The following is a 25772-nucleotide window of genomic DNA, read 5'->3' on the forward strand; positions in this document are numbered from 1 at the left end:
GAGGAAAAACGTGAGAAAAGGGGCAGGTCTGTACAATAAAAGAAGGCAGACAAAAATCGGAGCTGATGGGCAAAAAAGGGAGCAGGAAATGGGAGCAAGTACGGGAGGCAGAAAAACAGGAAAATGGGAGCCAAAAGCATGAGGAAGGCAATTAAAAATGGGAGGCTGAAGGGCAGGGGGAGGAGGGAGGAGAGGGTGCACGAATGAGGCTAGAAAGGAAGAGGGAGGGGGTGCAAGCGATGCGGAGCAGCAGTGGCTTGACTTTTTATTATTTTTGATAGAATTTTGATCGTGCAAAGTGAATGAGTGTTATATGGCTAGATGAAGGCAGTGAAAAGTTTGGCTTTGGCATTGAAGGATGGCTGGTTTTATCTATATCCCAATAGAAATGTAGTCAAGTAGTTTCTATACATATGATATAGGCAGTGAGTCGTAGTGATAGTAAGTGGACGGGGTAAGGGTAGGGCAAGGCTAGATAGAAGGATATATGTGAGTGGTCAGCCCTTTGCATAGGTGGGTGGACTATGAGATTGGAGCTTTACTAGGCATCTTTGTAGGACGTTCTATAGTAGCACCTCATGGGCTCCTGTGTATGCAAATTGTTGATAGTTATTGCAGCCATGATGCTCCTTTTGACAGCTTTTGAGCTCAGCTTGCACCAAAGATCCTGTCCAAGAATTGTGATTTGTTTAAGGGCTCTAGTTCGTTGTTAGTCCATCCAATTTGTAGGCTGATAGCACTTGGGGTGATCTATCTTGAAGGAGATCTACCTTGATCTTACTCAATTGTTGGTAGAGTGTGCCGAAAGAGCATCAATGTTGGCATATTTTCATCATTTGTTTATCTTGGTGGCATTTTCAGCAGCTATCTATCTCGGACATTGTGATTTGCCCTAGAAGGCTTGTCTATCAGGGTTTGGCCTCTTGGTTAACACTTCTATGTATTTTTTGACTCATTTTGTAGGGATTTGATGTTGTGGGTTGTAGATAGCTATAATTAGATCTACACACATATAGATTACCTCGCTTTTGGATTATTTGATATTCTAACTTGTTCTAAAGTTGTGTTGGGTTGCTTGGATTTACCACTATTCTATGCTGATCTTTTTGGATGTTTGAGAATTCTCAGACATTCAAAACACTCCCTTTCCTTCGTTGCTACAGTCCTCTTCTCCTTCCACGAACGGGGAGTGGATGGATAGTGGTGGATTTTTACGTCAGCTCATCTGAGGGTTCCCTTTCTCCCCTCTTATGGCTACCATCTTTAAAGCTTGGGACAGCTTCAAGAGTAATCTTTTGAGAGTCCTTCCTCTTTGGAAGAGATCGATAGGCAGCCTGTCATTCCTTATGACGGCATACTTGATGATCATGGCATACCTCTTTGTACTTCTCGATATTTGCAGTGGTCTAGATGGGAGAAAGGTCCCAGTTCCTTTGTGGGTTCTTGGAAGGGTTCAAAAACCTTCTTGATGATTGTAAATTTAGCCTCTCAAAGCATCGCCATTTAGTCACAGATCAACCAAATTAGGATCCTTGGTACATCGACATTGGTGCATCATCTCATATCATAAAACATCAGGAATGGTTCACAGAGATGAAACCATTAGAAGGACAGAAGAATGCTATCTACACGGCAAATAATACACTGAATCCAGTTTAAGGGAAAGGCATTGTCCCTATGAACAATTTCACTGGTACGAAAGGATTGGTGAAAGATGTACTCTATGTTCGGAAGCTCAGCAAGAACCTCTTATCAAATGGTCAAATGACGGAACACAACTACCCAGTCATCTTCGATGGAGATGAATGCGTGATCAGAGACAAATCTAGAGGATATCAGCTAGTAGGAAAAGCAGTCAAGGAAGGACGCTTGTTCAGAATGCTAGCTTCAGTATCGGATTTGCATGCCATGTCAGCTCAATCGCAATAAATACTACTTCCCGCAAAATGGCACAAAAGATATGAACATGTCAATTTCAAAAGCTTGATAGAGCTCAGAAATCAGAATATGACAATTGGAATTCCTAAGCTTCAGTTTCTTGGAAAAGTTTGCGAAGCATGCTGCTTCGGTAAACAAAAGCGAACCAATTTCAGCAGAAGCACCTCTGAGCAAGAGGTATTCTTGATTTGATACATACAGATGTATGGGGTTATGCCCTGACCCGTAGCATCAATGGTTCCCTTTACTACTTGGCTTTCATTGATGACTACAGCAGATCTACTTTCTGAAAGAGAAATCTGAAGTCTTTTTCAGATTTCAAGAATTCAAAGCCATGGTAGAAAACCAGAGGCAGAAAGATCAAAGTCTTGAGATCAGACAGAGGAGGTGAATTCATGTCTTCAGCATTCATGAAGTAATGGCAATCGGAGACAATTCACATATGTAGATACTCCTCAGCAGAAAGGAAGAATGGTACTTTAGCAGATAGTGCTAGAGTAAGGGCAATAGGCATGGTCATTACACACTTAAGGAGGGATTTATGATGATGCATGGAAAGCTGTGTGTAACGCAGCCATTGAAGCATAAGGTGCTCACTGAAAGTCATGCCCCACCGTATGTAGGGCATAGGGGTATTGAGGCTACAATCAAAGCAGGAGAGCACTACTGTTATTGGCCTTCTCTATGGAAGGATGTTGAGGCGTATGTTAGGACATGCATCACTTTTCAAAAGGTGAAGTATGACAGACAAAAACAGCCCGGCTTACTTCAGCCCTTGCCTATACCAGATAGACCATGGCAGAGTATTGCTATGGATTTTGTTTTTGATCTCCCTTGCACTCCTTCTGGACATGGTGGCATATGGACCATAATTTGCAGATTCAGCAAGATGGCTCATTTCATTCCAGTAAGGAAGAAGATTACTTCCGAGCAGATGGAAAAGGAGTTCTTGAAATCTGTTTTCATGTATCATGGGATGCCTGAGTCTATCGTGAGCGATAGAGATCCACGGATGACCAGCATGTTTTGGAGAGGTTTGGTTGATGACATGGGTACCTCATTGCTGTTTTCATCTTCTTATCATCCACAGTCTGATGGTCAATGAGAAGAGGCAAATTCTACAACTTTGGATTTGCTGCGTTGTTATGTGTCTGAGCACAGAGCAAAGTGGGAACAATATTTGCCACTGATTGAGTATGCACAATACAACAATCCTCCTATTTTGCATACAAAGGAGAAGATTTTTGTGGCAGATGAGTATGTGGAGGACTTGCGGGCAGCCTATGAAAAGGTTAAGTATGCCCTCTAACGCAGCCAGGACAAGCAGAAAAGAGCTGCAGATAAGCATTGCAGGAGCCTGGTCTTCACAGAAGGTGATTGGGTGTTGCTGCGTTTTCTTAAGGCACGCCTTAGGAGCAAGAAAGGGAAGGTAAAGCTGTACACCAAGCTGAATATGAGGTACTACGGCCCCTTTCAAGTTCTTGAGAAGATCAATGTGGTAGCTGACAGGTTGAAGTTACCTGAGCAGTGGACCATCCACAATGCTTTCCATGTTAGCTTGTTGAAGCCTTTCCATGGAGAAGTGCCACAAGATATGCCAGTTGAAGAGCAACGTGAAGTTGATGAGTAAGATGAGGTCTTGATTCCTGAGCAGATTGTGGCACATAAGGAACAGAAAGTTAATGGTAGAGTTGCCAGACGCTATCGAGTGAAGTGCAAGAATTATCCTGCGAACGATGCGATCTGGATGAAAGAGAGTGAATTGGTAGATTCACCACAGGTTTTATAGCTCTATCTTGAGGCTTTTGGTCTCGAGCCTACTGCGGTAGCGACTCATGCCGGTTCAGCAGAGCACATGTCTGGAGCATTACTAGATGCTCATGGGGGGGGGGGGGGGGAGCACCTCCGCACCCATAGTGCAGACATGCTCACAGGATATCTAGAGGTCGCTTGGTGACACTGGGGTTTCACCCGAGGCACTGATGCTGACAGTATTTCTGCCGTGAGACTTCTATGATGAGTGATCATGACACTCCAGTTGGTTGATACACTGCCATATGGATGGATCTGCAGTCCTGCTGTATGTACATTGTGTTTTTGGTACTTCATGTGATGTTGTACTATTGATTATGGGCTGTTTATGTCTATCATGACACCCTTTTCTATTTGCTGTAATTTTTGGACAGCAAACGAGATAGTTTGCTGTTTCAAGAGGGGGGTATGTCACGGGGACGTGGTGGTGATGGTGAAGTGTCTAAACTAGCTGTCACTGAATTTAGCCTAGGGTACCAGGCTAGGGGCCTCAGTTAATGCCCAAAAGGTACCTATGATTTTATGTGCAATTCGTGCAACTCCTAGTGCTATTAGAGTGGTGTCAATTTCTAAGGTCATTGGTTTGGTTCAGCGGGGTCATTCTTTAAAAACTGACCCCCTAGAGATCCTACAAGCTAGGGTAATTGGTTCCCAAGCATTAGGGTCATGGTGTGCCATTTGAACCCCTAGGGGCATTAGAATCCCACGCCTCATTTTGTACATGTGTCTGTGTGTGGCTTATCTGCTTGCCTTGTGGCACCTAGGTGTCACCCCTGAAAGCCCTTGGAGCCCTTCCTTGCTGTTTTGGTTCTTCTCCCCTACCAGGGCAGCCTCATTCTGAAGATGGCAGATTTTTGCTGCTTCTCTCTTGCTGGCTGAAGTGGATTTTGAAGCTTTCTTCGTGACAGTTCTCCTCCCCTTGGTGTTTCTTGCTGCTGGCATGCTTCCTGGACCTGGACGCCTCCATTCGGAGCCACTTTTGAAGCTTTTCTCGACTTTCTTCGCAACAGAAGTCTTCCTTTCTTGATTCTGAAGCCATATTCTTGGACACCGCAGGGCAGTTGAAGAAATGCTTGAATAAACGTTTCCAGCAGCTGGTCGATGACCCCAAAGGCTCGAAATTTGTGAAGCGCTTCTGCAAACCAGCTCCAAGCTATACCAAGAGGCTGTAGTAGAGGTATGGGTGGACCAAAATGCACTAGCAGATCACCAGGCCAAGAATCGGCAATTCTAGATGAAATAGAGACTAGGCAGCCCCAAAAACCGCTCTGTTGAAGGCAGTTCTGCAGCAGCAACCCTAGAGCAACTCGAAATGCAAGTAATTTCTCCAAAACAGGTCGAGGAGGCCTCCAAATCATTCGAGATGCTGCAACCAACGTGCGCAAATGAACACCTCTGCTGCAGCAGGCCTGGAAACCCTAAAACAGCATTGTAGATGTGCTGAAATGTAGAAAAGGGGGTAGGGGCACATTTAGAGAAGGGGGATAGACTAGCAGAAGGGGAGAGAGATAGGGGGAGAAGGGGTAGGAAAGAGAGGATGAGGTAGGAAAGAGAGGGAGAGATTGAGAGGGAGTAGGGAAGAGAGAAAGAGAGAGTGAGTGAGCATAGGCAGGAAGGAGGAAGGGAGAGTAGATAGGATTAGATGTCACATCAAAAAGTCTGTACAAAGGTGTGGAGGTGGACTTATATAGTCTCCCTCTACTATATCTCCTTTTTGCCCCCCTCTAGGACTAAAAATCCCCTAAGCCAAATCAAGCCTAACCCTCACTAACTTGGCCTGATCTTGGCCTTCATTACAACCATCCCCACTCAATATAATTTTGCCCTCAAAATTGCAGCTGGAAACAAAGGTTCTTTGCTGCTGCAAAACGGTGAACCATATGCCACCTGGGTTCAAAAGGAAAAATAAGATAGTCCTTGTCCCATAAGTTGTGGCGCCACCGGGGTCATGTAAGTGTTGATCCCACCTAGCATACTTGTCATGAAGAAGCTTCAAAAGCACATATAGATTGGCTCTCCCCAAGACAGCTATTTTGGGGACCTCTCTATGCCTTGCTGCCCTCTTTTCCCCACGTCAGAAGCGTTCATTATTTTGCCATATACCTTGTAAGGCAGCTTTGAGGAGTTGTTGTTGCATTGCATTTTTCGACTGCCCATATGTTAGGAACTGAAAATCATTCTCATTATAGCTGCTGTACTCAGGCTTTAACACTTCCAGCAGTGCTTGTGCTTCCTCAACATTCCAAGGATTTTCAGTCCTCACGTGTAAGGCCTTCAGCTCTAGGCTGTATTGCTGTAATTTACTTCTAACCATGACACCCATGAGGTCTTTGAAAGCTGCGCATGTGTAGGGCTTCCAAGACGAAGCCCTCGACTTTAACCAAGTGTTGGGCATGGTGCATGCCATCATGAGGAACCTTGCCCCAATCATCCATTGGATATAATCTGTAATATCCTTCCACAAAAATCTGTCCAGGCTGCATTCGAGGTAGCCTAGACTCTATGTAGAGCCTCATGTCTGCTTCAAATCGAGGCCAAACCCTCTCATAGGCATTGGGCTGAAACAAAGCTGAAAGATGAGTGCTAGAGGGACAAGCTCTTCCAAAAACATCAACATGAGGTTGGGATGTGCCAAATGGCAGGAATGAAGATGGGCCTATAACCCCTGCATATAACTCAAGGATATCACCCCTTGGAAGAGTCGTTGGTGGAAGTCTCTGGCTGAAATTTCCCATGGGTGAGATCATAGTGGGCTGCTCACTAGGATTTGGCTGGTTGTGTAGGAAATACTCTACTGCCTGCCCACCCTACATCTTGTGTGGGGATGCGACGGAATCCACATGCATGAGTGTAACTTCGTGCTCTACAGACAAGGATGTAGCATCATCGTGTCGTATGAGATCACCCTTCTTAGAAAGAAGCTGATTGCCTTTGTCCTGTACAATACCCAACTTGTGTTGTGGCAAGTTTGCCTCACCGCTAACTGTAGCTCTACCTTGGTCTCCTTCCATCGCACTTCCATGTGCATCTTTTCCATCATCTGGCAAATTTGCATTATCATGCTGCTGTGCACCCATGTACTGTTGGAAACAGTAGCTGTTTAGACCAATATGGTTGTGCAAGGGTTGCGTGCCATCATACACCTTCTCAAAAGTGTCATAACAGGCATCTTGCTTCTACCATCCATTGCCATAACAGCCATCTTCTTTGTGGTGTTGGAAGCAATGGAAGCTAAAAAATGGAAGCACAATGGAGAAAAACGAGCTGCTGTAATAGATTGCTGCAAAACTGAAGTGTGGAGGCTCAAGGGAGAGCCAACATAACAAAACCCTAGGGCTAACTGCCCTAACTGGACTAAGTGTCCTCAATGACCTAGATGGTACATAAACTAACTGTACCAATAGTCCTAACTGGCTATAACTAGGTCTACAAGGCTCATACCAAGGTATAAGTGGCATCTATGGATAGCCCATGAGATAGCCTACAAACCCCCCTCCATGGTATGGGCTGAAGTATCCTGGACATGGCTCAGGATACCTAAATATCTAGTGTCATGGTTGCACATGTTCGTCTCGTAGGATATAGCAACCTATGACTGTACAGAGTACAACAGATCAAGTTACAAAAGGTACTAAGTTTAAAGCTTACCGAAAAGCCTCAAACTTAGGTCGAGGTAGAGCCTTCGTAAAAAGATCTGCCAAGTTGTCTTCAGTGGGAACATAAGACAACTCAATATCACCTACTAATAATTGCTCTCTGACATAGTGATAGTGAACCTCAATGTGCTTTGTGCGAGCATGGAAAACCGGATTCCCATCTTTTCGAACTCTACGCGCATGTCAAGTGAGAATCATTGTTAGCAATTAGACACTGCCAATATTGAAAGAAATCCATTGGCCATTCCTACCATTAAGTTCAGTCCCAAATGAATGCATCTCTATTGTGTGCTTCAGAAACATGTCATTTAAGTTGAGCAGTTATCAAGTTTTGATTGCCCTTTGAAAACTTTGTTCTCAAAGTTTGAAAGTGCCAATACATGGCAGCAATATTTATGACATGATGCCCTTGCATCTATAGCACTCATGCAAAATGCCTTCATTCCCATTATGGCTGTTAAGTATTGGAGGCAAAACTCCCAGGTATACTCATTTAGTGAGCAACATGTTAGAATTATAGATATAATTTAGCAGTGACCAATGTAAATTAATAAGCTAGTTAGGGGCACTTTTCCCTCTTTAAGAGGTTTTTCCCACTAACCGCAGTTAGTCCACTAACTATGGTTAGTGACTACTAAGGTTTTGTCACTAAGACAAAACCTTATCTCACTCCTTCAGTTGTATTACTCTTACTCTCATTCTATTGCAACTAAGCTTTCAGCTCACTCTCTCTCCTGTTTCTTGCTCTCACTGTTGCTCTCTCACTTTCTCACATTTGGTATCAGAGCAGGTTCTTCCTGCTTTTGCTCCTGCAGCTCCATTCCGTACATAGCAGGTCTTCAGCCGTACAGCCCGTCACCAAACTGTACGGTTTGCCGTACAGTTCCGTATGCCCCTTCGTACATGATGTACATTCCGTACTGTTTTGCCGTACAGCCTGCAGCACAGAGCTCGTCCGTACAATACGGCCATCCGTGCCTCTGTCGTACAGTCACCGTATAGGCTGTACATCCATAGGCATTCTTGCAGTTGGTCGTCTGGCAGACATTTCTTTACAGATAGCCATTGTTTGGCGTAGTGCTTGTAGAAAATTTGGGGCATTTTGTATTCGCGGGCAGACATTGCAAACACTTTGCAGGTGTTGAAGAAATTTGGAGCTGCACTTGGAGCAAGCATTGCAGAAAGATCTGCAGATCTGGTCTGAAATTTAGGGCTTTTGCTCAGAAATTGCAGATTTGGGGCTTTTAGTAAATTTGCCCCTTTCTGGTTGCAATTTCAAGCTCGAAATTTGGGGCTTTCAGTTTTGCAGTACAATTTCTTGCAAAAATTTGGGGATTTTGTGATTACACTGCAATTTCGCAGTGAAATTTGGGGCTTTTGTAGACAGAGCGCAATTCTTGCAACATTTGGGGCTTTTGATCAATTTGCCCCTTTCTGGTTGCAATTTCTGGCCTATTTTGGGGCTTTTGTGTTGGGAGAGCAATTTTGGAGATTTCAGTTCACACTGCCTTTCTGTAAGTGTTTTGCAGCACTTTTGGCAGATTTTGGGAGAGTTTCGATGCTTGGACAGATTTTTGACAGTGCAAGTGCAGAAATCTGAGTTGCATATACAGCCAGTGCTTGGCTGTGTTTTTTGGGAGTTGTGCATTTCATTCCCAGTAAGGGAATTCAGTTTTGTATCTGCTAAAATCTCTTTCTCAGATATGGCCCAGCAAAATCAAAATGATTTCCAGTTCGGTGGTCTTTCACAGGAAGACAAGTTGGATGGTACCAACTACTCCCTCTGGAGTTTTATGGTACATAATATTCTGATTTCTCGTAATTTGTGGGATTATGTGAATGGGGATGAGATCCGACCAGTAGGTATGGGACCTAATACCCCTACCCAACAAGGAGGAGGAAGAGGTCGTGCACAGGGTGCAGCTGCAGGACAAGTTGTTGGTGCAGCTATAGCCACTACTCCAGAGCAGAAGAGACGGGATTCATGTGATGCGTTAGCTTTGTCGTGTATTTCTCTGTTAGTAAAAAGATTTATCATTCCGCATATCCGGTCGTGTAAGACCTCGAAGGCAGCGTGGGATATCTTAGAAAGCATGTATGCAGCCCGGAATGATGCAAGGGTATCTTTCTTGAAAAGAGAGTTAAGTAATACACATATGGAAGAGGGTGACTCCATGTCAGTCCACCTCACAAAGCTACAGGATCTCAGAGAGCAATTATTGAACATTGATGAGATTATTCCTGATTCAAAGATGATTACCACCACTCTGAATTCTCTTCCTGAGACTTATCTCAGCTTTCATACCTCACTGAACTTATCATTGAGGGGGGGTGCAAATCCTCTCACTTTTCATGAGTTGATAGGACTTCTGCTTCAGGAAGAGCAGACCAGGAAAAACTTGGCTTCACGTGCAGGCGATCAAGCTATGCTCTCAAAGTTCAAGTCAAAAGGAAAGGGACAGGCAAAGACATCAGTAAATCAGCCTTCCAGTGGGTCAAGACAGCCTTCACAAAAGGCTAAGAATGATGCAAGTAAGCCCAAGAAGAAGGGTTTTTGTCATTACTGCAAAAAGCCAGGTCATCACATTGCAGAATGCAGGAAAAGGCTTGCAAAAGAGAAGAAAAACAGCTCCGGTATGGCTGTTTCAGATTCAGCTCCTCATGCATCTGACAGTGGGGATGCTGCAGCCAACTTTGTTGGACAGGATTATGCCTTTTTATCTTGTATTCCAGATTCTAGGCTGGCTGCTCCAGATGCTCGGGATAGTACAGCCACTTGTAATGATGATACATATGCCTTTTTGACTTGCAGTTATGATCCTTCCACGGATGCATCAGCTTTCAGTGTCAATGAAACACTGAATACATGGTATTTTGACAGCGGTGCCTCCAAGCATATCACTTCTAGGAAGTGTCTCTTCACTTCCTTGCATCCACGTCCCATTGGTAAGAAAGTCACTTGTGCCAACAACTCGTCATATTCAGTTCGTGGTATAGGAGAAGTTGAGCTTACCGCCATTGATGGCTCAGTTTTCAGACTTTCAGATGTCTTGTATGTGCCTGGTATCACCAAGAATCTCCTTTCAGTGTCCACTCTTAACAAGGCTGGATTTCAGGTCATCTTTGAGGATGACAAATGTGCTGTCCGAGACAGAGAAAATGATTATGCCTTGAGATTATCTGGTACTCTGCTGCATGGGCTTTTTCAGCTTGATCTTTTTGAGAAAAGAGCAGCCCATGCTCTTGCAGTTTCTACTCCTACTGCTGCCATGTAGAATGCAGAGTTATGGCATGCCAGATATGGCCACATGCATTACAACAGCTTGATGACACTTCAGAAGCACTCTATGGTTGATGCATTGCCACCTCTTGAGATACCTCCTCCACATGCCTGTGAAGGGTGCATTTTAGGCAAGATGCACAGATTCCCCTTCAAAAAGGATGGTTCAGTTAAATCTGTCCGAAAATTACAGCTTATACACAGTGATGTCTGTGGTCCCATGAGGACTCCATCATTGGGTGGTCATCTCTACTTTGTTACTTTTATTGATGATTACTCCAATTTCACTTGGGTCTTTAGGCTGAAGCGCAAATCAGAAGTGTTCATGGTGTTTAAACACTTTTCAGCTATGGTTGAAAATGAATCTGGACTGAAGATACAGACATTGCGCACAGATAGAGGTGGGGAATACTTGTCTGCAGATTTTGATGCTTTTCTGAAAGGCAAGGGTATTGTGCATCAGCTCACAGTGAGTCTGACCCCTCAGCAAAATGGCAAAGCTGAGAGGAAAAATAGAACTCTTATGGAGATGGACAGATGTATGCTCAAAAGCAAACACATGCCTCACAAATTCTGGCTTGAAGGTCTAATGTGTGCCAACTACATGTTAAATCGGTCTCCCACTAAGGCTTTGAAAACAAAAACTCCCTATGAAGTCTGGAATGGGAGAAAGCCTTCAGTGGATCATTTCCGTGTCTTTGGATGCCTTGCATATGCTCATGTGCCAGTTGAATTTCGGCATAAGTTGTCAGATAAGGCAATTAAGTGCATATTTGTTGGGTACAGTGCAGAAAGCAAGGGGTACCGTCTCTACAATCTTGCTACACGCAAGATCATTGTCAGTAAAGATGTGATATTTGCAGAAAATTCAGCTCACACTCAGGTTGAATTTCATATGCCTTCTTCTTCAGAGGATGTTTTTGAGGGGTTACTACCCATTGCCTTGGGTTCCCCTGCTGATATTTCTGATGCAAATCAGAATTTACAGCCACCTCCCAATGCTCCAGTTCAGCCGCAGCATGTCTTGCCACCTCCACAGGCAGTGAAACAGGTGGTTCAGCAAGAAATTGCAGACATACATGCAGAAAAAACAGTCCCAAACTGGCTGTTACAGACTCTCAGGGAGAGTAAGATTGATGCTCCATTACCTGGCAGGACTCGCAGTGGAGTAAGGCACATGGAAGGTGCTAATTCAGTGGAATCAGCATATGCAGGTACTCTTCTCGATGAGGAGGAGCCTGCAACATTCGAAGAAGCAAAGGACAATGTGCATTGGATGAATGCCATGCACGATGAATTGCAGTCCATTCAAAAAAATCAGACTTGGGATGTCGTAGACTTGCCACCAGGTAAACATGCCATTGGTACACGATGGGTTTTCAAGGTGAAACGGAAGCCAGATGGCTCCATTGATAGATACAAGGCAACGCTGGTTGCCAAAGGCTATGCTAAAAAAAAGGGCATAGATTATGAGGAGACTTTTGCTCCTACATCCCGGATGACCACCATCCGATCTGTTATTGCAATGGCTGCACATTTTGAGTGGAATGTTCATCAGTTGGACATTAAAACAGCCTTCCTAAATGGAGACTTGTTGGAAGAGGTTTATGTCAAACAACCTCCAGGCTTTGAAATTTCAGAACATGCACTTCAGGTATGCAAGCTAAATAAAGCTTTGTATGGGCTGAAACAGGCCCCTCTTGCATGGTATGCCAAGATTCGTGCCTTTTTGACCAGCAAGGGGCTGCACAATAGTCCTACTGAGAGCACCCTCTACATCAAGAAGGATGGGGGGGAAATTTTAGTCATCATTCTTTATGTCGATGACTTACTGCTCACAAGGTCCAATGAAGATAATATTGCAGATTTCAAAGCTGATTTGCAGACTAACTTTGACATGTCAGATTTGGGGCTGCTTCACTTTTATTTGGGGATCCAGTTCTCTCAAGAGAGACGTGGCACTGTTATGTCTCAGTCCAAGTATGTGCAGAAACTCTTAGACAGATTTAACATGCATGATTGTAAGCCCATAGCCACTCCCATGGAGCCGGGGCTGAAACTCACAATGCATGATGCAGGAGAATCAGTTGATGCCACATTTTACAGTTAGGCTGTTGGATGCCACATTTATCTCTGCAACACTAGACCTGATATTCAGTTTGCAGTATCTCAGGTGAGCAGGTATATGCATAGCCCAAAAACTATGCATTGGCAGGCAGTTAAGCGCATCTTCCGTTATTTGCAGGGCACGAAGTCTTTTGGCTTGTTATTTCCCAGGGGGGGTGACTTGCAGATGCAGGCCTACAGTGATTCAGATTGGGCTGGTGATTATGACACTAGGCAATCCACTAGTGGCAATTGTTTCTTTTTGGGTAAAGCTTGCATTTCCTGGCTGAGCAAGAAATAATCTACAGTGGCTACCTCATCATGTGAAGCTGAGTACAGGGCAGCTTTCACAGCAACAGTTGAATGTGTCTGGCTGGGTCGTCTATTTGGTGATCTTCATCTGTCATTGGAGGGTCCTTCTCCAATTCTCACTGATAGTCAGAGTGCCATTGCAGTGGCAAAGAATCCAGTGTTTCATGCTTGCACGAAGCACATTGAGGTTCACTATCACTACGTCAGAGAGAAGTTGCATGCAGAAGAGATCAGTATGATCTTTGTGTCCACACATGACAATGTTGCAGATATTTTCACCAAAGCACTTCCACGTGAAAAGTTTGAGGCATTTCGCAGTGCCCTGAACTTATATCCATTTGGTGATTAATCATCCTTGTACATGACATTGGCACTGCAGGGGGGTGTTAGAATTATAGATATAATTCAGCAGTGACCAATGTAATTTAATAAGCTAGTTAGGGGCACTTTTTCCTCTTTAAGAGGTTTTTCCCCCTAACCGCAGTTAGTCCACTAACTATGGTTAGTGACTACTAAGGTTTTGTCACTAGGACAAAACCTTATCTCACTCCTTCAGTTGTATTGCTCTTACTCTCATTCTATTGCAACTAAGCTTTCAGCTCACTCTCTCTCCCGTTTCTTGCTCTCACTGTTGCTCTCTCACTTTCTCACACAATAGTGAAGGGCATTATTCATGTGGCTATCTTTCCCACTGTACTGCTCGTGAATGTGTGGTAATGTAGCTTCAGGGATTAAACTGTCATGCATACCTTGCTCTTGCTGCACGATCTGCTTCTTAGTAGATTTGCTTTGGCATCCTTTGTTATCACCACCGTGGTCTTCAATATTTTCTTCCTTAATGGAGACCATACAACGCTGGATGCTCACCACCTCCTCAAAAACTGTCCTCAAAGTTTGCATGCCTAGACATGTCAAGTGCAAGTGCATCCATGTCCTTACCTTGCTGGTCAACATCCGCATCTTGATTTCTATCAGAGATTTGCTCAACATTGCTTTTCTCATCATCTTCTTTTCAACCATTTGGCCTGCTTCAATGTCACTGTTATGTAGGCTTCTGCCATCACCATGCATACATGTATTCCTTCCATTGGTATGCTGAACTGCTAGGGCATCGTCTGTTGAAATGTATCGGTCCTGCAAACTAATACAACAGCGTCCTTGCTGTCCATATTCGTTTCCATCATGTGGGCTGCTGCTTTTATTTGAGCAGCAGCTATCCCAACATAACCCTTGTAAGTAATAGCCTGGAAACAACCAGATTTTTGTCCTAGATATTGAGGCATCTTCCATGGCTTTGAAGCATGATTTAGCTGCGTACTAGGGAGACACATAGCATGGCTGGGCTGCATGACAAACATTGGCCTGGCTGCATTCTCCTTAGATGTTGGGTGTCTGCTCTTATAGGCTTGCATAGCCTTTGGCATCACTCCCCTTAGAATCATTGTTCCAACAACTTGCTCTATGGCATTTGTATCTCGACATTTAGCATAGGACATCGCTGTCAAATCTAACAGCTGAATATGTAAGGTACAACCACCATCATATATATCCTGACCTTGCAAGCTGCTTCGTGCTTGCAGTGCACTATACTGTGAGGCATAGTGTAGTTCAGCTTGCAGACCACCTGAAATTGGATGCATGACAATCTTATCAATACACCCAACTGGAGAAAATATTTGATACAACACATCCAATGTAATGGGGTACACCAGATTGTGGATGGTAATCAAAAAAGGATTCCATTGGGCTGTGAATTTTCCCGACATTGCGGGTGCCCTGAGCTTTTTGCATGCTGCATAGAGCCCTGCATAACCTGTCCAAAACTAGAGGCATGTCGTCCCATTTTCCCTTCATACGCATGTGGCTGTCCCATCGTGTGCATTAAACCCTTTTTTTTTTTCAAGAAAGAGACTTCTGTTAAGTAAGAGAAAAAACCCGTGAGAACAAGCTCAAAGTGGAATACATCATGAAATCATGAGGATAAATAAACCCCCTCAAAATGAGGTGGAAAACAACCACTGCTGAGGCTGAAAGTGCCACCTCAACCATGTAGGAGTCTCAGAGAAGAAAGGAGAATCCTTCCATTCCGTGAAGAAAGAAGCCCTCCTAGCTGAGGCTGCACGGGAGTCTCCCTGCATACTCATCCATACGGCCATCAAGGTATGTATGGTGTCTGTCTAGATACTAGCCAATGTGTGCGAGGGATGAACCTGAGGTCCCTCCAATGCCTCTGTGCATCTAGCTCTCCAGATATGCCAGGTTGCTATGCTCGCTAGAATCTCCCAAGAGGTATCCACAGAGGCATGTACAGCTGCAAATGGAAGGTGTGGTATCACATCCAAGCATTAAACCTTTGGGCTGCCCCACTATGCCAAATACATGCACATGTGCTCACTTTCTGCTAGTCTCAAAGCTCAAAATATGATGGAGAGGCTTGGAAGAAAAGTTGATGAAGATGCTCGGGAAGAAGGTCGTTGAAGAGGCTTTTGAACAGGGTCCAAATGAGCCCAAATAGGGATGTGGAAAGCCCCTAAAAGAGGCTGGAATTCTGAGTTTTTGCCCCTCTTTTTTTTTGGGGGGGGGGGGGGGACTGATAGGACACTGGGTTAAATTAGTCTAACTAAACCATTGAACCCTATCTAGCACTAACCTCACCTAACCTAACCTAAGCCCAACTGACCCAACCTAAACCAAACCAAACCAAACCAAACCGCTAAGCTCCAACCTAACCCACGACTAAACTAGCTAAGGTAAAAACTAACCTTAGGCTAAGGTTGGCTCAGGCGGCGGCGGTTGCATGGTGCGACGGAAGGAGGAGGAGTTAGCGGGGATGGTGGAGATTTGGCGTCACAGCGCTGAAGAAGAAGAGGGGTGCATACTCACGATGGACTCGCTGAAGCTAGAGATCGAGCGGACAACAAGGGCGGAAGAGGGCGGGCAACGGGCGATGGAGCTAGGTCTATTTGTCAGGCGCCAGAGAAGCTAGGTGATGGGTCAGGATGCTGTGATTCTAAGCGTGACGGCGCAGCAGCGCGGGTGAACCTTCTCGCTCTAATTCTGGTGCCAGCCGCAGTTTGGTCATTGATGGGGAGCTCTTGGTTTGCAATTCAAGGGACAATTTTGCGTTCATTGGCTCCGTTTTCTTTATTCGTATTGATCATCGTTTAGGCGGATCCTGTCCAAGTGATCCTTGTGCGCTACTACCCACGGGGGGGAGTTGCTCTTTCTGGGCCAGCAATTGAACCAGCATCTATCCTTGCAAGAGTTGCAGTGGCGTGGCGTCTGTAGTATCTATTACTCTTGCTATTCCTTATGTATGTAGGTCGCTAAGGTTGTCTTGCTTTAGGGTCCGACTGTACTACAACTGGTTGATTGAAGCTGACGCCTAAGTGCGGGTGGCCTAGGTTCATTGCTACCAAAAGGCCTGTCGCTTGGCAAGCTATGCACCAATCACGGCTTGCAACGTTGCATTGCAACTGAATCCCTAGAGATGGAAAGGAAAAACATCAGGTGCTGTAATGAAGGGGAAAAAGAGGCCAAGCTAGAGGCCCTTTAGATGGAAACTGTGGAGGGACTATATAAGTCTCCATCCAGCCACTACTATGTACTTTTTGATGTGACATCTAATCCTATCTACTCTCCCTTTCTCCTTCTTGCCTACGCTCATTCACTCTCTCTCTCTTCCCTACTCCCACTCAATCTCTCCCTCTCTTTCCTACCTCATTCTCTCTCTCCTACCCTTTCCTCTCCCTCTTCCTCTCTCTCTCTCTCTCCCCCTTCTGCTTCTCTATTCCCCTTTCTCCAAATTTGTCCCTACCCCTTCTCTACATTGGTATCAGAGCACCTTCCTAGGACTCTAAGCCTTTCTTCTCATTCCAAGATGAATCTCTGGAGTTGCTAGCAGTACTGTGACGACAACAACACTGAATAGCTATAGCAAGACCAAAGGAACACCATCGTAGAGCCGTTGAAGAAGCTAGACGCCATCGTACAACTGTTGAGGAAGCTAGACGTCACCCAAATCAACGAAGCTAGACGTCACCCCGTAGAAGCAGGCTCTCCCAAATCAACGAAGGTTTTTTGTTGCTGGTCTTCCGTCCGTTGAGCCTATCAGGGTCTTCCATTCGCTTGTTGGCCTTCGGTCTACTGAAGACTTGTCTACTGAGTACCCTTTCGTCTGCTATCCACCCTTTCGTCTACTTAGTATAAGACTCAAGTCATGCTAGAACCCTTTAAATGGTCCATTGCTTGGATCTAACCCCTTCCAATTGCCAGCTCATGCTATAAACCAAGGTAATAGCACTCATCAGTACCCTCATGCTCTCCAAACCCTATCGGCTTCTTCAAATTTGCCTTGAAGAGGTATTATGAGCCCTCTTGACCTAACACTTCTAATCGATGCCATGCATCCATGCCAAGTTCTTCATCATTGAAAATGATAGGTGCTCCTTTTGATGAATCTATAAGAGTGAGTAACTTGCACTTTAAACAATCGTACATTGTTTAGTCTTCTCTGATACCAAATGAACACAATATCTTGAAGCTGAAAAACAAAGTATGCTATGAGAAATAGGGCTATTTGAAATAAGAAATTACATATGGGTGCAAGCAATTATATATAGTTGCAAGCAAAGTGACTTTAAAAGTAGATCCATATCTTCATGAAATGAGTTCAAGCCAACCGGCCTTGTTACTCTTACAAAAATTGAAGCTGATACATCAATCTATTACATAAGGCAAGATTTTACTTGTTCATCTGCCCAACATATCTACGACTATCATCAGTCCTTCAACCTATCATGCTCTCTAAAGCTGGGTCAAGTCCTTCAAATTAGTCTATCGAAGCGTAAATTGATATGTAAGACTTCTTGACCCAAGACTAACTTATGAACTGCTAACACATCGAAGTGGTGCCATGCATCTACTCATCAAGTGCGACTTGTGTCTACTACTAACCTATATAATATATCCACTCTCTATAATAGCTCTATGATCCAAATTCGACACACTATAATTTTACTTGAGTTTGGATTGTCTTTAGGAATTGCTCTATCATGGGGCTTGTGCAAAGGGAGTTCTGATGGAGTTAAAGTTGCCCTTTCATCTTTTGATAATATTAAAAATTGTCTCATAACGATTGTATAACTGGTATCATGCTTGTGCCTTGAGATGTATGCACCACTCTTATTGATCTAGAATATGGGAATACTCTGTAAATCTTGTGAATATTTTATTTCCCTTTAACAAGGTCTATTCTTGTTGCTTGTTTGGGCTCTTTGTGAAAATGCTTTAATCAAGGAATAGTTTGTGCTTGCTGCGGTGTAAAATCTTTTTAAACACTTAAATATTGGACTCACTTTGTTGCTATGTGCTTGATCTGGGATATGGGAATGTTTTGTAGATCTTGTTAATACTTGTTTCCCTTTACTAGACACATTTGGGTGCTTTGTGAAAATGTGTTCGTCATGGAACATTGTGTGTATGCCATGATCTTACAAAGTCTAGGAATAGAAAACTAAACATTGAAGATGAAGGGGTTTGGATGTTTGCGTATCAAACTGTTTTTGATAAGTTTTGTACGATTGCACAGAAGCACCTATGTAAGCTGAAGTGTTCTACAACTGACACTATGCTCTGCTTATAGGGGTGGCAACTGCTTTCGCCGCTAGGGATATACTTGGAAATATGCTTAGTGGGGTTGCCCTTCAATTTTCGAAGCCTTTCTCCATTGGAGATACAATTAAGGTATAGCTTGTGCATCATTCCTGAGGAACTTCTACTTTGTTGTAGGTAATGTACTGTTCTTGTGTGATTTACACAAGCTGGAAGTTATGCAAAGTCGAGAAAGACCTATGATGTCTAGCATTTCCTTAAATTTTCTAGTAGCTGCAAGAACAACTTTTAGAAAATGCAACTGAACAAAATAAACTGGTTGTGACTTACTGTGGTGTTGGTTTATATTTAATTAAATAAACTGGATTGTTCTAACATTGCCAAGTATCGATGTCAAATAATCCAAAAGCCATTCAAAGGAAAGATTTGTGGCTGAATATCATGCCATTAGATGGGGTTTTGTGGCTTGGGGTTTGCATGGCTGCCTGTTGAGGTATGGAAGCTTTGCACAACTACGTCACCATGAAATGAACTTTTGTGTGACTATAATCAGTTTGGCGGGTTTCTGGGCCCCAGGTGTTCTTGAAGACACTAAGCAATATTTGCAATGGGAATGAATTGTGTAGGTTGGAGACTACTTGAAATACTCCGGATGTAGCTTGAATGAAGAGAATGTGGACTGTTGATAACCCTTCTTACTACGAATATCTTAGTATAAAGGGATGCTGGATTGTACGTGGGTGCATGGGTACGTATGTGTGAGCATATGTTCATATTGGGGTCTACAGCTTGCTAACCATGTGCCCTCTTTCACGGATTCAAATTTCGACAAGCAAATTACTCTATTCCTTTGATTATAATTTCCGCCAAACTTTTTCAACCGATTTCACTTGACCTTTGCTAGCCTGCCAATCATGATATTTGGTTGTTTGAACATAGGCTTGGACCAAGGGCATAATGGAGACTCTAGAGTGTAGGTTACGACACGGTGTTGAGAGAACCTTGTCACATGGAGAGGATTCCTGCTTGTAGATATGACTTGGGAGACTGAGTGCCAAGCATACAAATGGTTTGTTGTGACGTAGAGGGAGATTTTAGACTGCCTCACACTTTTGCATGTATAGTGCATAGTCATTGATAGTGAGCCCATGCCAAGTTAGTGGGACTTTGGATAGATGCGGTCAATAGGCTTAAAGGTGGCAGATAGTCCTCTCTCCTTTGGACTCTGTAATTTTACTCTTGCAGAATACAATACTCTTCATATAACATTGTCATCTTATCACTTACCTTTTTCCTAATTGGCTCTTTATATGACATGGATTGGGGCGTCTCCTGTGTACACCACCACATTGTAAATTGGGGCCCTGGTGTGGAGGAAGTTTCTCGACCAGACCTCTTCCACATGAAATAGCTAATCTCCAAAAGACCTCCATTAACCCAATGCATCATATCTCCCTTGGCCTTGAGCTCTTCGATTGGAGATATAGTAATTAGTGTGACAAAGCACAGAGGTATGAGATGTATGGTAGAAAGCCTGTATGGGATTTACGGAGGGAGAACTTTGAGCTTGAATCAGAGAGGTTGTTAGATATGTCAGCTATGTGGAGGTGGAGGCAGCCTTGTGGCAACAGGAGATGGGGAATGAAAAGACTTGTCTTCTTTTTTGGGAACAATGCACAATCAATTCAGGAGACACATTTAGAATGTAAAAATATGACATGTTTTGGCTTCAAATTTCTGTCTTGCATCAGGTTGTTTCACTTAGATGGTTGTTTATGAGGTTACGATGTGCCTTTCATAGGTGAAATTATGTGAATGCTTACATGTAACCTGTCAAGGGATGAGATACCATGTTAGTGGAGTGAATTGATTTTGTGCTTCAACCTTGACAATGCATTGCATCTCACAGCTGCTGAATTGAATTATAGGATTTGTATGAGAAATCTTGAAGCAACACCTAGGGCAAAGTTGTTTTATAAGATTATCGTCTTAAGATTCTTTTCCTTTGGGTTATGCAATTATTTAACAGCAGTGGATAGTTCAATTTTATTTTGCTTGCCTGTTCAATAGTATTCTGGCTAAAGATATAGGCGTTTTGGATTTGTCTCCCTGCATGTATTTTCAGGCTGGATCCGTTGAGGGGCAAGTTCTTGATATAGGTCTGACTGCAACTCAGTTATTGGACAACGACAAGTTCCCTGTTGCTGTTCCCAATTCGTTTTTGTCCACCCAGGTTTCCATCCTCTCTCTCTCTCTCTCTCTCTCTCTCTCTCTCTCTCTCTCTCGCTGTGTGTGTGTGTGTGTGTGCGCGTCGATTCTGGTTGTTTGGTTTTCATCTAGTAAGGCAGGGCTATGCTCTTCTTTTCTACTGGGTTCGTTATTGGGCACTATGGACTCTATGGAAGGACTGTAATCATCGAGCCTTTGGTTATCCCTCTTTGGCTAAGTATCAGTTCTTCCGGGCATCCTTAAGGCAATCATTTTATGATTGTCTTCATGCACTGGATTTGGATTATCCTGCCTTCTTGTTATATAACGATATCTTCTGATGCTTTATAATTGGCTGTCCCTTTTCTTGGAACTGTTTTATGTAATATAGTGAGAACTGGATTTGACAAAAAAGATGTGTGTGTGTGTCCTTCATTTCACCGAAAAAAAAGTGTGTCCTTGTTCTTCTTTGTCTTCTTTTTCTTCTCCCTTCTCTGTTTGTCCACCCTCTTTTGGCCCCCTCCTCTTTCGACTTAAAACGAGCTCAAAAAGGTGGAAACCACTGTTTCTGTTGTCTCCTCTCTTTCCCAAGTCCTTTCTTGTCATTTTCAGCCTTCCTGTTACTTCGTCCTATTGGATATTGCAGTTGTAACCACTAAACAAGATGTAGATCCTGGATGGGAGTCAGGTAGCCTGTTAGATTTTGTGGTCATATGGAAAACTCATTGGTTGTGGGGTTGACGACGCTTAGGTATCTATAATAAGTAGTTAACACAAGTGAAGTTACTGTAAGACTTCCTTTTTGGAGGGGATTTCTTGTTTTCTATGGGAAAGTACACTACAGAATTCCAATGCTATTTTTGTTAACCAATTCATTGGCCTTGCCAAAGGCCACAATGAGATCAGAGTTGGGCTGTAGGGTATACCTTTAGGAACTGCTTATACAGCTCTATTTTTAAAATTTGTGCTGTAATCTAGTGGGCTTCGTTAATTTCCATAGAAAAGCATTACATTTCTCGTTTTTCATTTTGTATTGTGTACGTAGTACGTACTGTTGATTCATGTGAGTTCTTCCTTGGCAAGACTTTGGCACTCATGCAAGACATGCAATATATCAGCTACACCACATGCGATGTATCAGCTCTGGACATCATATTTAGATATATACACATGTCATCCACTGCACTGCAGTAACAATCTATTTTATATATGCATGCATCCTTGATACCCTCCATGCAATGGTGATCAGATATTGATATTTGTCGTCTTCAATGCCATGATGACTGTATCACTTTCTGTGGTTATGAAATGAGCTTGAGGTAGTGGTTGTGGAGTGTCTCATTCCCATTGAGAGTGAGCTTCTTAATCCCAATGTCAAAGACATTGGATTACCCTCCATTGGGTCAGTTTACCAACATCTGATACGAAACTGAGATTGCTTCGCTCATCCATGGGACTTGAGTGTGCACAAGTAATCGGACTTTGTCATCCAGTTAGGTGGTGTTTGATGCCTTCTAGTCGCAGGACTTCCATTTCAACACATATAGTCTTCAACATTCGGAGGTGAGCTTGGTGCAATGTGCACAATTGAACAATTGAGAAGACATTAATGAGGAAAACCAAAGTTCACCTAGATAACCTTAAGAGTTTTAGAGATGTGACCTTTGGGACTAGTTTACTGTTGAGTGTTTCATAGTGGTAATAGGTTGACCCAGGCACTCACATAGTCTATTCTAGTCTACATAGTGGTAGATGTCTGGTCAGAATTTGCGGTAAACGAAAGATTTTTAGCTTCAGTTGTAAGCCTTAGAAGTTTGGCAAAAAGTGTATTGTCTAAGGACACAATTAATTGATTATAATGTTTGTAGAGGGGTCAAAAAGGGGTTTCAGGTAAATTTACAATAACTAGACCTTTACCCAGGGTTGATCCCTCTTAGTTATCTATATTACTCCTAGAGTTTGACTAGGATTTGTCACTTAATTTAATTTGATGCCACATGCAAGAAGGTCCACAGTTTGGCATGGAGTAGCACTTGCTTTAATGCTAAATTTCTTTCTTATTGACTTGACATTGATTCTATTCTTGGACATAAAGTTGTGCATAAGGGGTGTCATGACACTAAAAAATGATGTTTTTCTTCATGCCTTATTGGCTTTGCCCTTTCGGAATAAGAGACCATTCCGAATAGAGTACTAATCTCTGATTTGTTTTCTCTGTGAGCTTAAATCATTTCGTTTGTTTGGGCATGCCCCAAGCTGAATCTGCTAGCAATTATGGATGAAATGTTTATTGAGCACATACATGTCTTTATGGAAAAGAAAGGGGTCAAATTGGATCTCAGGTAAATTCATAGTGTTCGTGTACCCAATGTGACTAAGGCATTTGCCACCGCATTAGTGGCATACCTTCTATAACGTATATCAAAACCAAAGTCTTGCATAAGCTCAAACCATCTTAGCTTTTGGCCACGTAAGTTCGAACCTTTACAAAAGTGATGTATTATCCACACATGCATCACAAATTTCGAGCAATAAAGGCAATGTCTCCACTTCTTTAAAGCATGGACAATAACATAAGCCGTTTCTCACCAATGGAATATCTGACATGTGCCATTTCTCACCAATAGAATATTTGACTTACAAAAGTCCCATGTCTCAATTCTTGAAATAAAAGCTGTCCCAACAGCATAATCACTAGCATCCCTCTCTTTTCCAGATCAGAGATGCTTGGCTGTGCTCTTTCATGAGGCCGTCAGACATTGTGAGTACCTACTTTGATTACAGAGACAGGAGGAGCATACCCTGGTAGACTCTTCTCAGAGCATGATCACAGAGTTCTTCCAGCCGGACCATACAGGCTCCCACTCTATAGGTCCTAGACGCAATCGGGATCTAGAGCAAGTGACACAATAGCTCAGGTAGAGGGTTGATGCACAGATTATGCCTGGGGACATTCCCTCTTTGGTCAGAGTGGGAGCGCGACCGACAGGGTTCACGGTTGCCCTCGTGAGACCACATCCATGACATTGGAGCATATTTCACTTTGTACTCAAATGATATATTATCTAATCATGATTCTGATGATAGTGATGATGGAGAGGACTATTATTCTGATATGACTATGTAGCATTTAGCTTTTGCTTTCTGCATGGGTGTTGATAATCCTTAGTAGCTCCACCCTTTCAGCTTGCTTGTATCAAGTTTCTCATAGTCTCATAGATCCATTGGTCTTCGGAAGACTTTAATAAAATTTCTGTCTTTCTTTCTTTCTCAACCACAAATGATTTACTTGGATCTACTATACACGATATTGGTGTGGTGTTCACAACATGCTTCAACCCTTGAAAGCATGTATCTAGAGCATTGTCCAAACTACAGGTTTGTGTTTAATTTTCTTGAAACCCTTTCTCTCCATCTTTTAGAAGGCTAGGGAGTGGTAGTGCAAGATATGCATACATTCATGGATAGATGTCTGGAAAAACTGAGTGAATCGTAAAAAGAATCTCACACGTAAGACATCTTTTCTTTAAAAATCTCAAGTCAATGAATAGTCAAAAGCTATCTTCAGGTGTTCTTTGTGTTCATACGAACTCTTACTGTACACAAGGATATCATATGAGAATACGCGTTGATAGAATTTCTTAGATATGGACAAAATGTACGATTCATTATCTTTTGGAAAGTACCAAGCAGTCCAAAATGCAAAACCAAGAACTGATATGCCCATACTATGTAAGAAAACTCGTCTTAGAGACGTCTTTTGGCCTAATGCAGATCTGATGGTAATCTCCTTTCCTCCCCAAGTTCCACATATCAACTGCACGTATCCTGGGCCTTTCAGCCCCCTTTACGTCATTAACCACACATTTTTCCTTAGGCACCACAAGGCCTCTCCAAAGGACATTATATGGCTGGCGATATGGCGTGGAACATATGGGTTGCATGTTGCAGCCTGGTGATGGGAGAGCACCATGTGCCACCCATAGCCACTCTGGTTGCTATTTGGCATGATATCATCTACATCTTTCACGCCTCTTGGGAGAGTGGGATGTTAGGATCTAGAGCGACCGTCGGGAGCATTTTTGCAAGGCTTGGCCTGCAGGAATTTTTAAAATTCACACACCATGAGGGATTTGTTGGTTGTATAGTCCTCCTCCCTTGTTGTTAGCCCCTATTTTAGAGATGCCCTAGGCAGTGAGCTGGGTTCTCTGCAAAGGGTGGTTTCTTCTTTTTGCTTGATTAGCGCCTCAAGGATTGCTGATTTGTATGGTTGGTTGTTTCAAGCATTAACATAAGTTCCTTTTCTTTGGGGGGGAAAAAAGAGAGAAAGGGGGTTGAGTGGGCAGCCAGTAAGGCGAAGATATCACCGATCGGTGAAGCATAATTTATGCATGGGGCCCTCCAAGACTTGTTATAGGCCTTCTCAAAATCCAAGAGGAGGATTGCAAGAGGCTGAGACTCCTCTCGTGCCTAGTAAATGGCTTTCCGAAAAATGAAGACGTGCAAGATGCTCCCCTCTTGAATAAAACCTGTTTGAGTGTCATGGATGATTTCGAGGAGGTGAGGGTGGAGCCGCAAACTCAAAACCTTTGCTAAGATCTTGTAGGCAATGTCCACTACATTGATCGAGTACCATTGGCGAACGTCTGAACAGTCTCTTCCCCCTTTCAAGATTAGGCAAATCCAACCAAAATCAAAGATTTTTAATGAAACAAAACGCAATGGAGTGCAAATATGCTCCTAGAAACAACAAAAGAATAGTGGGGACAAGCTGTCCTCACCCTTTTGCAAAGGAAGGGCCTTGAGGTCTCTAGTAGCGCCTTATCTGGAATAGGGCTTCCAATTGT

The 25772-nt window shown here is 43.3% G+C and overlaps 1 protein-coding gene across 1 annotated transcript in view; it reads left to right on the top strand.

The window, feature by feature from the left end:
* LOC147895989 (mechanosensitive ion channel protein 1, mitochondrial-like) overlaps window positions 1-25772 on the top strand; it is a 43598-nt gene that overhangs the window by 12936 nt on the left and 4890 nt on the right. Inside the window, exons 4-5 of the mRNA XM_087382849.1 lie at window positions 18749-18849; window positions 20843-20950. Of these exons, the coding sequence (XP_087238975.1) occupies window positions 18749-18849; window positions 20843-20950 (209 nt within the window). The remainder of the gene's footprint in view (window positions 1-18748; window positions 18850-20842; window positions 20951-25772) is intronic.

Source organism: Dipteris shenzhenensis, chromosome 12 (assembly GCF_047967505.1).
Source record: "Dipteris shenzhenensis isolate YYH24624 ecotype China chromosome 12, Dip_SZ_1.0, whole genome shotgun sequence".
NCBI lineage: Eukaryota > Viridiplantae > Streptophyta > Polypodiopsida > Gleicheniales > Dipteridaceae > Dipteris > Dipteris shenzhenensis.